Here is a 12,967-nt window from a genome sequence, read left to right as displayed (position 1 = left end):
AGCTACTTTAATATAAAATAAAGTGCATGACAAATGTACTATACAATGTTAAAGTAAAAAACATTGCAGGTGGTTATAGAAAATTGCGTAGGTACTTACAAAATTGGTATATATACAAAATTTCTTTGGGATAAAAAGTATCTTGTTACCACAGGATACTTTTTATCCCAAAGAAATCAGTATCGTATATACGAGGTGTATTAACTTCATACCTATCAAATTAGATGAAAATCCGTTAAAAGTTTTTAAAATAAGGATAGTGATAAAAATGCGCCTTAAACCTGTCCTGGCTTCTCTCCCAGATTTCCTCGTCATCTCTATGTAAAAATAAGTACATAATGTCTATACTGATATTAATCAGAAAAGATCTGATTTCCAGCGAGTAAATAAGGCTATAATTTTTACCGTGTTTAAAGGATTTCTCTTTGAAATAATGGTCTTTGTGAAGCAAGCTAGAAGAAAAATCAATATCGGGCTGCTTTATCCGCGTGTTTTCTTAATGATCCGTTGTACGTAAACACTTCGGGTACAACAAAAACAAAAATCTTTAAATCAGTACTCAAAAAGTCCGAAGAGCTATTATAACTATCCATTACGGTTTATATTTTTAATAGACAGGTATTTGGGGTGGAGGGAAGTGGCCGTGCCTGTCCCAGTTAGCCAACCATTTAAAAGAGTATAGAAGGTAACGGGATGTTTGTTAAGGCATCGGCAATCTCCAACTCCTACCAGTGGTTCCCAGATGCTGTTTTGTGTACAGCGGTACAACCACGTTGGTTCGTGGGCCAAACCTGGTGGACTTTTATGTCAGGCGTTTAAGTCTGAAGCGACTACTTCTGCGTAGTGCAAAAAGTCCACCCCGGTGCTGAAGGCATCTCAAAGCCGATAAGCAACAGAGACGTGACATGACATGACAACGACCACACTCAGTGGCATAAAGGGTATGCACAGGGTATGCAGATGATATAAAATGAAGAAAATCCCTAGTACAAGTAGTATAAATACTTAAGGGTAGGTTTTTAATAACTCTTACAATGTCTGAACCTCCGAACCTTAGGACCTAAGGCGATGGGTAGAGATAGAGTAGCTCCAGTCGCTGTTACCGCACGCGGCAGTGAAACAATAAATGAGACAGTTATTTAACGAAAATAATTCAAAAGGTGCTTTTCAATCGACATCATTATCATCCATTCAATATTCTTCCATACAAAAATAAGCCAGATACAAACAAGTGTGTATGAATTTGCAAACTAATTCCTAAATTATCAGGTTTCGAATTTTGAATGAAATGATTATGATTGAGCAAAATGTAATTTTTATTTTTTTGAACTGAATCTTATATCACACATCGTTAAGGCAGTGTTCTTAAGAAACGTTCTCGTTCGTCCGTATTTTTCTCAGACTTACTTTTCAAATCCGACTACCACAAAAAGTTTTTTCAGTTTTCAGGTTAAAAAATATGTAGCCTATGGCACTCGAAAATAATGTGGCTTTATAATGGTGAAATATTTTTTCTAAAACGGTTCAGTAGATTCAGAGACTACTCCCGACAATCTCACAAACTCACACAAGTTTACCTCTTTATAATATTAGTATAGATACCCAATTTCCTCTAGGGCCCCCTAGTCTGCTAATTACAATAGTGTGGCACTAGTCGATCAAACACAAAGTACTAATGGAGAAAGGCATGATTAAAAAAGTACTTACGTAAAATTAAATTCAAATATGATGTACAATAAACAGTCCAAAAAGTAAAAAAAAATGTATACAGCATGTTTTCGATCAGAACTGCACGTTTGGTTCTTAATCAGTTAATTACGAATAAGCTTACGGTGACTGAGGGAAAAGTCAACAACTTGAATATGCACCCACGCTTCAGGCTTAACGGAACTGTGCTTACGGATTATCTCAACAGTAATATGATTTAATGCCTCCATGCTAATAATCTGTTCTTAATTTAATCAATACACGCATGTATGTGTTTGCATCAATATTGTCATGAGTGCTTTTTTTCAATGATCGACCACAGACACACGATTGTAATAGCAGAGTATCTGTTGAGGCGTGCTTAAGTAACAGAGGTTATTTAATTTAACCCGGTTTTGGTTTCTCAAAAGAGCAAGACATTTGCCTGTTATTCAAGATCGGTGGAGCGCTAGAGTTTGACGTATGTAAACACGATTTCAGTTATTAAATCTTTCTTATAAGTTAAAACTGCAACACCCTATTATGTTATTTAGGGCTGATTATTTAATCCTCCTTTCGTTTAGTAGCTGTCCCCCGCGACTTTTAAAACTATTAAAGAGAAACAACAATTCTGTGATACATTATTTTGGCTAACTTTAACTTTAACAGTTACCGCATCGCAAGCCTCGGAAGCTTTAAAAAAGAAATACTTTAGGCTTTAGCCTGTGTTTGCAACAAGTGTTTGTTTTCATTGATGCTCCGCTCCTGTTGGTCGTAGCATGATGTTATATAGCCTATAGCATATAGCCTTCGACTTACATTATACATACATGCATACATACATAAATGGACCAAAACAAAAATAATTCTCAAAATCAATTCAGTAGATCCATAGATTACTCGCTACAAAAACTTTCCCTCTTTATAATATTAGTATAGATAAGACTTTCAATATAATTAATAAACACATTTTTCATCATATTCATTTTTCTTGCTTTGAAAAGAATTTCATCTAACTTGTATTTTTTAAATATAATCCTTTCAGTTAAATAAATACAATCTTCCAACTCCGTTTTCAGCCCCACTCCGGGTGCATTCCATTCCAGGCATCTAATAATTTGCTTTTATCCCTGCATATTTTTCTAACTGTGCCATTCCTGACAATTAAGTGTGTTTGCTTTGTCGAAATAATCCAACGAGTTTTTAATAAGAGACAGTTATTACGAATTCCCAGACAGGCATTTCAATATTGCTTAGTCTGGATTTATCAATGTTGCTACCTGAGTATTAATACCATTAAAGGACCCTCGCCCGGCGGATTGTGTTTGCACCCTTCCAGCCTTAGGCGACGCACATCAGATACCTCAATATGTGTTCTATTGAATACGTGCGAAAACGATAACTTTGCATATTATTTACCTTTTTGGTAACAAAAGAAGTGACATGATAATAAACAAGGAAAGGTGTTGACAAGGAAACACTTATCTCCACAAGCGATCTCTAACCGTCGCAGTGGAAGGGGGAATCGTTGTTATGTATCATTACTGTAAGTGATATTATTATATCAAAAGAAATAAAGAATAAAAATGTGATTGATTCTTTAGTACAACTATAGAATTAAGTAGGTAAATGTGTAGTTATATATTGTATATGTGACTAGATACAATAAACATTTATATAATAATAAATAAATTATTAACTATATAGTTAATTTTTATGGTAGTAATATTATAATTTACTACCATATTAGTCTGCATGTTCACTTACTACCTTTTGCTGTCAAGTAAAGAGTTTTAAAGGCGCGCTACAAGAACTGTAAAAGATTAGGCATAAGATTTAGCATTTCAAGAAGGAAATGCCAGTGACTATAGCATTTTATACAATCAATACGTAATCAAATTCTACCTGCGTAGATGTAGACAGGTCTTCATTTGCTTCCACTTGACACATACGGATTGCCAGTCAAAGTGTTCGGTTTAATCAGTGACATCCATTATTACCGTAGACTGGCTTCTGGTACAAATTACAGTTTATATCTTGCCCCCATTCGTAGCGTTTTGGACCCTTGACAGTATCGGCTCGCACCACTGGTAAAGGTATTTTACCTGTGGGTATTCTTAATACCCATTACACTACCAACAAATAGTGCCGTCATGCCATTATTTCTTTATTTATTAGGAAGCCAACGTGCATACAACTATTTAACATATGGACATATTTTAAAATTATGTCATAATGTTGTACTCTAAACTTAAAGGGTAACTCAGCATGCATTACATGAATAGCAGTATCTGTTTAAAACATAATTTTGAAAAAAAAAAATTAACCGCTAAACAATATCACAAACAATCTTTTCTTTTTAAACTAATATAAGAAGATAGCTATATTCAAAATTACATTTGTGATCCAGATGTATATAAAAATTTCATGCGAAGTGAAATGTGCGATCTAACGGGAGATAGTAGTGATTTCCGACGTAAAAAAACGGAGGACTTAATGTACCAAATTATGATGGTGTAAAACAAATACTTCCTATATATGCAAGTAATGCGACTATGGGAATATCTAAGGTTACATTTGAAGAAGTCTATGATGTTGAAGGTCCACTTAAGTTTGACACCTTTGTCCTAGCTCTCAGAATAAAGTTTTTTGTAGTAAAGGCTGCGGAAACCAATAAGGGGTATGGGTTTAGTATACCTGCCTTAACCCCCGACATGTTAATTTACTACCATCTTAGACTGCATGTTCTTTTACTACGGGTGAGATAGCAGGCAAGGGCCAACTTGTAGTGAAATCTTCATAACTTATATCGCTAAAATGGCGTCAATCAATTGGAGACAAAAATAGACATAGATAACAGAGGTCAGTGGGCGCAAATAAAAACGAAATGTTTTCAATTGATGTCATGGAACGTTAATAAAAATACGAGTATGTATGCAAGCCCACTAGTTAAAATACTTTTTGCGAGTTCACATCTTTTATGGCATAGCTTTTAATGTAATGTAATTTTTTTAAAGTTATAAATGACCTCTTCGTTGCATTCTCTTAGTAGCCTGATACGAAAACCGTGGAACGCGGAGTTGCCACAACTGAAACTGAATTCTGATCGGCCGTCACTACTCGGCATATTATATAAAACATATTGTATCGGATATAATGTGTATACAACGTGTAAATGAATACCGAAGTAATATTTCAGAGGCTTTAGAGGTACATTATAAACTGTGTCTGAAACTTATTAAAAAAAATAGTAAACCATTGCATAAAGTTTTTACTGAAAGAAAGCCGGGACAGCCCTAATATCACATGCAGAAGTAAATCAAGTGACTCTTTGGAAAAATAAATAAGCTTCTTTTGATTTAATAGTTTTGCAGAGTAATTCCTTATGAAATATACTTAAGCACCTTTCAATGGTAATTTGTAATTCCGTTACACGTGTATATTACATATTAATCGGATGGGAAGCGAACTACCGAGATACGAATTTATCATCTATCTATCGTTTTGTTACGAACAACACGTTAAGCTGTGTAACTCGATCGTTGTCACTAGTTCCTGATAATAAAACTTTAGACCACTACCTAAGAGCAAGAGATAATAACATAAGCCCACCAACTAGCAAAGGCATTGTGGACAAAGCCCTAATTTTCTCGCTCTTATGAATGAGACATCTAGCCTTTATTTTGCCTGATAACAATTTTAGGCGAATTTAAATATCGACCTTTTAGACTTTCTTTCATTTTTTTTTTCTTCTTTCGTCTTTTGCTTAGGCTTCCGGGTGTTTACTTTTGTAAGGGTTTTGAAGAAAAGCAGTCAACTTTCGTCACCACCGTTTGTGTAAATTAAAGCGAAAAATTCCATTGTACTTTAATTGAACCTAAAAGAAGTTAACAAGCTCTTTTTGGTGCAAAATGTGACCCAGTGCGTCATTGTGAAGCTATACATATTTGAAAATTGAAAGTAGGTTCACAAAAAGGAAAAAATTTTGTTTGCTATAATGTGAACATTAAAAGCAACAATAAACTTGCTGTGAAGTATAATAGGCTACATAAAATTAGTTATTCCTCTAAAGGAAATTCAATACAGTTTTTCAATAAAGCACCCGAGGAAATCTTGGAGATGTCATTCAAAGTATTTAAAGTTTATATCGAGCGTGAGCTTCTAAAAGTCCTTTTGTGGTATATAAGGCATTGCGTGAATGATGGAAAAGCTTGATTGTGAATTATTATTTCTCAAACTTAACTGGGTTCCTCTTCAATAGTCGAGTGCTTTAATCCTGTTTAGTGCTCTTTAAAATATTATATTGTTGAGACCAGAAAAGTGGTTAACGGGTGAGAAGGGTTTGATGTCTGAGCCAAGGGCGATTTCAGTTATACGATTCAGGCAATTGTCATTTTTGTCCAGGCTAAAATAGTTTTTTTTTCGTACATACGAGTACATTATAAAACATTTAACAAAATCCTTTGGGATTCGATTGAATATCATAATTTAACTTTTTAAATGTTTTCGTCCTTATATATTGATTTGGCTATTGTAACTTATTCATAACAGTTAGTTGTATTGCTCCAAGCGCTTTTTTAGATCTACTAAAGCCCAATATTTTGGTTGTATATCGTGCTTTAGTAGATCTAAAAAAAGTCCGCACGTGATTAGGCAGTTGGGTAGCATTTCTTTTTTCTGGCTTACTTTACAAAATCAAAAATCTGATACTAATATTTAATTTTACTTAAATTAGTTTGGGGACTATTCGTTTCTAACAAAGAAAAAAAAGAAAATATTTTCAGTTTATAACATTAGTATACGAAGAAGTTGAAGATTATAATTAAATTTTTGAGACGATAAGTCTAATTATTTGATAAGTACATAATTATTGATAATATGACTAATAAACATGACTTATCGATTTCAATATTTTTCACCTTTTTGTTATTATTGTAGGCTTTATCAAGCTTTATTACTTTTTTCTAGTTAATCATATACTTATTACTCATCGTTAAGGAAGCGTTCGTAAGAAACCCTTTCGTTCGTCGTTATTTTTGACTTTGAATTTTTTTTGTTTATTTTTTTAAATCGGCCAAGTGGCCAAATTAGCCAGTTTTACTTTCCGTCCTCTCTAACTCTGTGCCAAAAGTCTAATTGATTGCTTAGTAAGGTCGTTAAGGAAGGACAAACACACAGATACTTTTGAATTTATATTGTTAGTATGGATTATAAAAAAAAATTACATTGAAATATATAGATAACGAGCTATTGCCCGCGACTTCGTCTGCGTTTGACTTTGTTTTTAGATGTGGTTAGGTAGAATTTAGTAGAAGTTCTAAAAAAAATTAAAGTATTCAGTATCGCTAAGCCTTAAATGAGGGGCTTAATGCTGTCTGCTGAGGAGTTCTGTCCTCTATCTTCAACCACATTCAGATGTACACAAAGTTTGGGCAAAATTAAACACATATTATAACCTCTATAGTACAAAAATAATTATTTAAATCGGTTATAATTTGTCGGAGTTCAATCGTAAAACATTTAGGAACCGAGCTTAATGTCGGTATAAAAAGTATCCTATATTACTTCTAACACTTCCAAGAATATGTGTACAAAGTTTCAAGAGAATCGGTTAAGTAGTTTTTGCGTGAAAGCGTAACAAACAAACTTACATTGACATTTATAAATATTAGTAGGGAAGTAGGGATAAAATAGCATCAATGCCAAATAGGTCGTAATGAAAAGCGTACTTTAGAACATCTGTGGATTACCCATACAGGTTAATGAAATTAAAAAAGAACACCGTAACGATTTGTCTGGTTATAACATTTGAGCTTTATGTTAATTGTCAAATGATTAATTAACCTTTTTTTTTTGTTCAGGGCAAGGAAGTGGCGTGCAACATTACCAAACTACCGTGCGGCTCAGTTGTGTTCGAGGATGTCAGCCCCGAAATAATGCGCGGTCAAGTGCTGAAACCTCTTGAGCGCGGCAACATGGTGCGGGTTGCGCAGAACGATCCGCTGCCGGGTCGCATCCGGTACCGGGCGGCTGATCATTCAGAAGTTGAGGTGAGTGCTTGCCGTGTGTCCACTCTTAACTTCGCAGTCAAGTCACTAACCAAACCATTGCCTGGCCACTAGAGTACACGACTCTCCCCGCTGAATTATGATTCTGGATTAGGCCGTAGTCTACAAGGCTGGCCAAATGCTGATTGGTAGAATTCAAACGCCTCTGAGAACGTTATGGGGAACTTTCTGGCATGCAAGATTCAACATGATGTTTTCCTTCACCGTTAAAGTGAGTGATATTTTAATTCTTTAAATGAAAGCGCACATAACTACAAAAGGTAAGAGGTGCGTGCCTGGGATCGAATTCTAACCTCCCGAGTAAATTCGTCGAATTTTATAGAATTGTCAAATTCTGACGTTTGGTTCCCCGTAATAAATTATAGAATAACACTAATGTTGGTTTAACGTTGAAACATTGAAACTTAACGCGATCAAGTTTGCTAAACTCTGTTTACACAGTAAACTGTGTTCAGGGCTGCAGCTTGAACATTTTAAGGTAGGTACAGCAAAATGTCAACGTCGTTTTGAAGACCTCCCTGGTGCAGTGGTGAGCGCGGTGATCTGATTAGTGGAGGTCGGGTTCGATTCCCGGCGGGGGAGATTTAAAAATGTAGGATACATCAAAAGTTTATCTGGCCTGGTCTGAGACTCCGGCCGTGGCTAGTTACGACCTTTCCAACAAATAGGTGGCGCTAACTATTTGATGATGATTTAACGTTCCCAGTAAAAAAAATTGAGTAACATGATTCTAGCACCATTTATAAAGGATTATAATTCCAAAAGGAGGTCAAAAATATTAAAATGATACCACTCTTAGCGGTGGCAGTAAGTCAGATATGTACAGCACGGCTAGCGTGAGCAGTAGACAATTATCACCCCGGTTAAAGGATAAAAATGTATCTTCTCCCACAGCTTTATCAACTCTCAAAGCATTGGCGCACGAGTGGAAATAATAAACGTGTAATAAATAATAAACGGGGTAAGCCTATTCCATGTTTCCGTGCTTTCGCAGGTGGACACGTTAATTATATCCCTGGTCGGGGGATGTGATCGGGGGATATAATTAACGTGTCCACCTGCTAAAGCACGGAAACATGGAACAGGGAATTTAACCTCCGTTTATATGTGCACATATATTATTAGGATATTATTTCCACTTCGAGAGTTGATAAAGTTGTGGAAGAAGAAACATTTTTTTCCTTTCCCCGGGGATATAATGGTCTGCTGCCCATGCTAGCCATGCTGGAGTGATATATTTTAGAGATAAGTAAGAATACTAGAAACTACAAAAGCAGAATTTTAATTCACTGTTTATCTGCCGTCTCGGATGGATTAATTAGTTATTACCCCAAATAATTAATTATTTCTTCTTAACAAGTTGCCTATGTTGTCTTACGTAACTATAAATTTCATGAGGCAATGAATTGCTGATTTGAAATGGATATTGCGTGAAATGTCAAAAGTCTGTATTTGCGTTTCTATTTCTTTATTAAACTTGCCTGATATTCCACCGTGGTATAAAATGAACCCCGGCGCGAGCGTAGCAATTTTATAATTAAAGACTGCTGGTAGGGAACAATTCCATTTTAAGTTTTATTTTCCATTTACCGAGTATTTCAATTGAACATAATATTTACAATGGTGTAGGTATTTTTTTTTCCGCCGTTGGTGATTTCTTTTGTAGCCTGTAATCTTTTATTTTCACTGAAAAGGTGGTACTAATTTTGTATTGACTGTGTTTTGATTTTCAAGACAAAAGGCGTCGCTTTTGATGTTGGTATGAAAAATGTACAAATTTCTTATTCTAAAGAATTAAAATCATATAGATTTTAATTCTTTAGAATAAGACATTTAAGGATGACGTTATCAGATTTAATAATTTTTTTAAAGTGTTTTTAAGTACTTACGTAGCAAAACAGTCAGTAATGTTTATATATGAAGTATTTTTTATTTTATCCCTAATTCAAAATAATTAAGAAAAACGAACTCACTTAAAAAATTGTTAGAGATAACTCTGTCATTTTTGTCAAGATTTTACTGGAATGTGTAAAGAAAATAAAACGTTATAATCATACCTTATACACTGAAGAATTACACAGCTTTAATTAATAAATATAAAAAAAAACATATCTATTAATAATGAAATAATCAATAAAGAATCTATATTCTTTATCATAGATTTTATTAACAAAACGATTTCATGTTAAGTTCTTTAACCTCATTTAGCAGCACTCAGCATCTTAAATTCAAAATACAAAGTAACTCGACTCGGTGGCCGGAAGTTTATGAAACGATCCTGTTCATTTGTAAATATTAAATACTAACAGTGTCCCGCGAATTGTTCTCGTTCAAAATACCCCGGGAACCGCGCGTTTTAACAGTATCGCGTATCCGTCTGCAACGGCTAAGTAGAAAACCATCGTCTATAAAGAGAGCAAGGCATGCAAGGTATACCTCCTGCCATGTGTCGCCCTGTGCCCACCAAGCTAAGTCGTAGGTATTGGATAGAAGCAGGCGTTACTTTGCGGAAATCCATGATATATTATCAAAATTAAGCTTAATTTGCTATACTCCGCGAAAAGCAGGAGAATCTGTGTGGTGTAATTTATAATTTCTTCAATCCTTATACCCCACACCAAACAGATCCTCGGCAATATACCCTCTACGCACGTTTCGCTCCGAAACCGGAGCATCATCAGGAGATGTTGACTTTACAATGAATAATTGTTAAGACTTAACATCTCCTGATGATGCTCCGGTTTCGGAGCGAAACGTGCGTAGAGGGTATATTGCCGAGGATCTGTTTGGTGTGGGGTATAAGGATTGAAGAAATTATAAATTACACCACACAGATTCTCCTGCTTTTCGCGGAGTATAGCAAATTAAGCTTAATTTTGATAATAAGTCGTAGGTGTTCAGCCTAATATGTCTGGTGAAAACCAATAAACATGGTAGTAGTATTTCTCTGTCTCTCAGAGCACTGTCACATAAAGCTCTGCTACTACCATCCAAGTTACTTGTATTTTTTATCTAGCGATCTAGCGACGAGATGATTGGTAGAGATTTTCTCGTGGTGAACATGATGTAGGATGCAAAAAAGACAAAGCCTGAAAATACTATGGAAAGTAAAATAGTTAAAAAAACTATTGTAGAGCTCGTTTGTGGCCAGTAGCCGATGAAAGCCGAAAAAGTTTGCAGATTTCGTGTAAAACGTGGTCAGTTATATCAGTTTGAATCTATGGAAGATAGATTAGGTACCGAGGAGATTGATTGTTTTTACTGCTAATAAACAAGCGGCTCTGGTGGGTGACAAATAATCGAAACAAACGCGGACTTAGTCGCGGGAAAAAACTAGTGTTTAGATTAATTGTATAACAAATACAGTGCGGATTGGTGGACTCCACATGCTTTTGTTTTCCTCACGATGTTTCACGTTGAAGCAAGTGTTAGAATTATCGCTAAAAGATGCTTATCGCTTTGAGCGTGCTAGTTTACATATTGCATAAATAAGACTTGATAGCAATGATATGTTCAAGAAATATTTAAAATATTAACTTTTTCTTATGTGATTATCCTTTTGCTTATAAATTATTTTGTCGTTTGATTGCCAAGACATTATATACAAATCAAATTCAATATTCTTTCATTTCAGCTAGGCCTAGTTTTTGTACAATTTTGAAACGTGAAGTCTTGTCTGTTTGTAGTGACTCTACAACCGGTAAATAGTATAGGTATATTAGGCGGTCGAAAGTGCACTGAATATTGCAGCGTCTGACAAGGATATTATAGCATCTTGACTTTAGAATCTGCTGCGATGTGTTATGCACATAATGTCAAAAACTGCATTCAAATCTGTCTATCCGTTGATCCTGTGGTAACACAGATACACAGTCAGACAATAAATTTATTTAACTTAGTAATTTTATTTTATTTCATTTACATCTTGACATTAATTATTTGTCTTGTATTTAATGGGGTTTGCATATTGCCTGATAAAAGATTAGATATTATTAAAGGGTTCAAAATTGTAGTAGATACATAGGCCATAAAAAATATTGTGTTTAGGGTTAAAAATAAAAATAGTCACGTTGGTAACAACAACGTCCTTCGCAGTTTCTGAATCGAACTCGTACGGTAATTGCAATAATCATTTTCTATTTTCATACAGTCTAGACATTAACTTTGTCTACAATCAATTTTAGTCTAATAGCCATGGGGTTTGGGAAAAAATAGTATCAGTCGTCGATATAATGGATATAATGGATATAGAAAGTACCTACAACGAATTAATCAAACCCCCCACGGGTCGCGATTGAACTTATGTCCAATTGTTATCATTAAGTTACTCGGAATAACCTTTTAAGAATGGTTATTATTTACGAACATAACTACAGTCATCTGAGTTGGATTCAGTTACGGCAGCTCAAGGCTACCTGGTACGCCCTCATGGTGCTCTTTTGACATCATATTCAATTTCCCCGTCTAGACATATCAATTTAATAATAAGTCTGTGGCATCAATACTCTTAACCTTTACTTTAAATTTCTATTATATTCTTCGAATCTTGAATGATACTATAATAACGCAATCGAAAATATTACTAACTACTATTGCCCTCAATATTAACCGAAACCCTATTAACAAATCAGTTTGTTAGAAATCATCGTCATTATTAACTCCACGCAGGTATCTGCTAAGAATAAGAAAGGATTACCCCATTGTCTATCATGCTGGCCATGTGCGTATTGCATACATTGTAAAGAACTCTTAAGGCACGAAGGTTTTCTCACGATGTTTTCCTTTACTTTTCAAGCGTCATAGCCTAAAAACAATATAACTCTGAAAAGTTTGATTTATTACGATAATGAAGCTTAATTTGCCCATACCCCACGAAAAGCAGGAGAATCTGTATGGTGTTATTATAATTTCTTCAATCTTTATTCTCCACACCAAACAGATCGCCGGCAATGTACTATCAACGTTTCGCTTCGACACCGGAGCATCTTAAGGAGATGTTGAAACAATTATTAACTGTCAACAATCTGTTTAGTGCCGAGTATAAAGATTGAAGAAATTACAAAATACACCATACAAACTGATTCTATCAATGTTAGAGTTGCTTGCAGTCGGACTCAGGCAATCCTAAAGCGAGGCCCATCTAGGCTATTACCTAGTCGTATACTCGGTAGGTACATGCTTTCAAGCATACAATTCATATACTAAGCAATAGG

The 12,967-nt window shown here is 34.9% G+C and overlaps 1 protein-coding gene across 4 annotated transcripts in view; it reads left to right on the top strand.

Annotated features, from left to right (window-relative positions):
* Nucleotides 1-12,967, top strand: part of LOC120636302 (cold shock domain-containing protein E1) — a 99,793-nt gene that overhangs the window by 39,725 nt on the left and 47,101 nt on the right. For all 4 annotated transcript variants that reach the window (XM_039907725.1, XM_039907726.1, XM_039907723.1 and 1 more), the window contains exon 6: nucleotides 7,548-7,736. In XM_039907725.1, coding sequence (XP_039763659.1) covers nucleotides 7,548-7,736 — 189 coding nt within the window. The remainder of the gene's footprint in view (nucleotides 1-7,547; nucleotides 7,737-12,967) is intronic.

The sequence above is a fragment of the Pararge aegeria genome, chromosome Z (genome assembly GCF_905163445.1).
Source record: "Pararge aegeria chromosome Z, ilParAegt1.1, whole genome shotgun sequence".
Taxonomy (NCBI): domain Eukaryota; kingdom Metazoa; phylum Arthropoda; class Insecta; order Lepidoptera; family Nymphalidae; genus Pararge; species Pararge aegeria.
The sequence above is the reverse complement of the archived record's forward strand: the minus strand, read 5'-3'. Positions and strand labels throughout refer to the sequence as shown.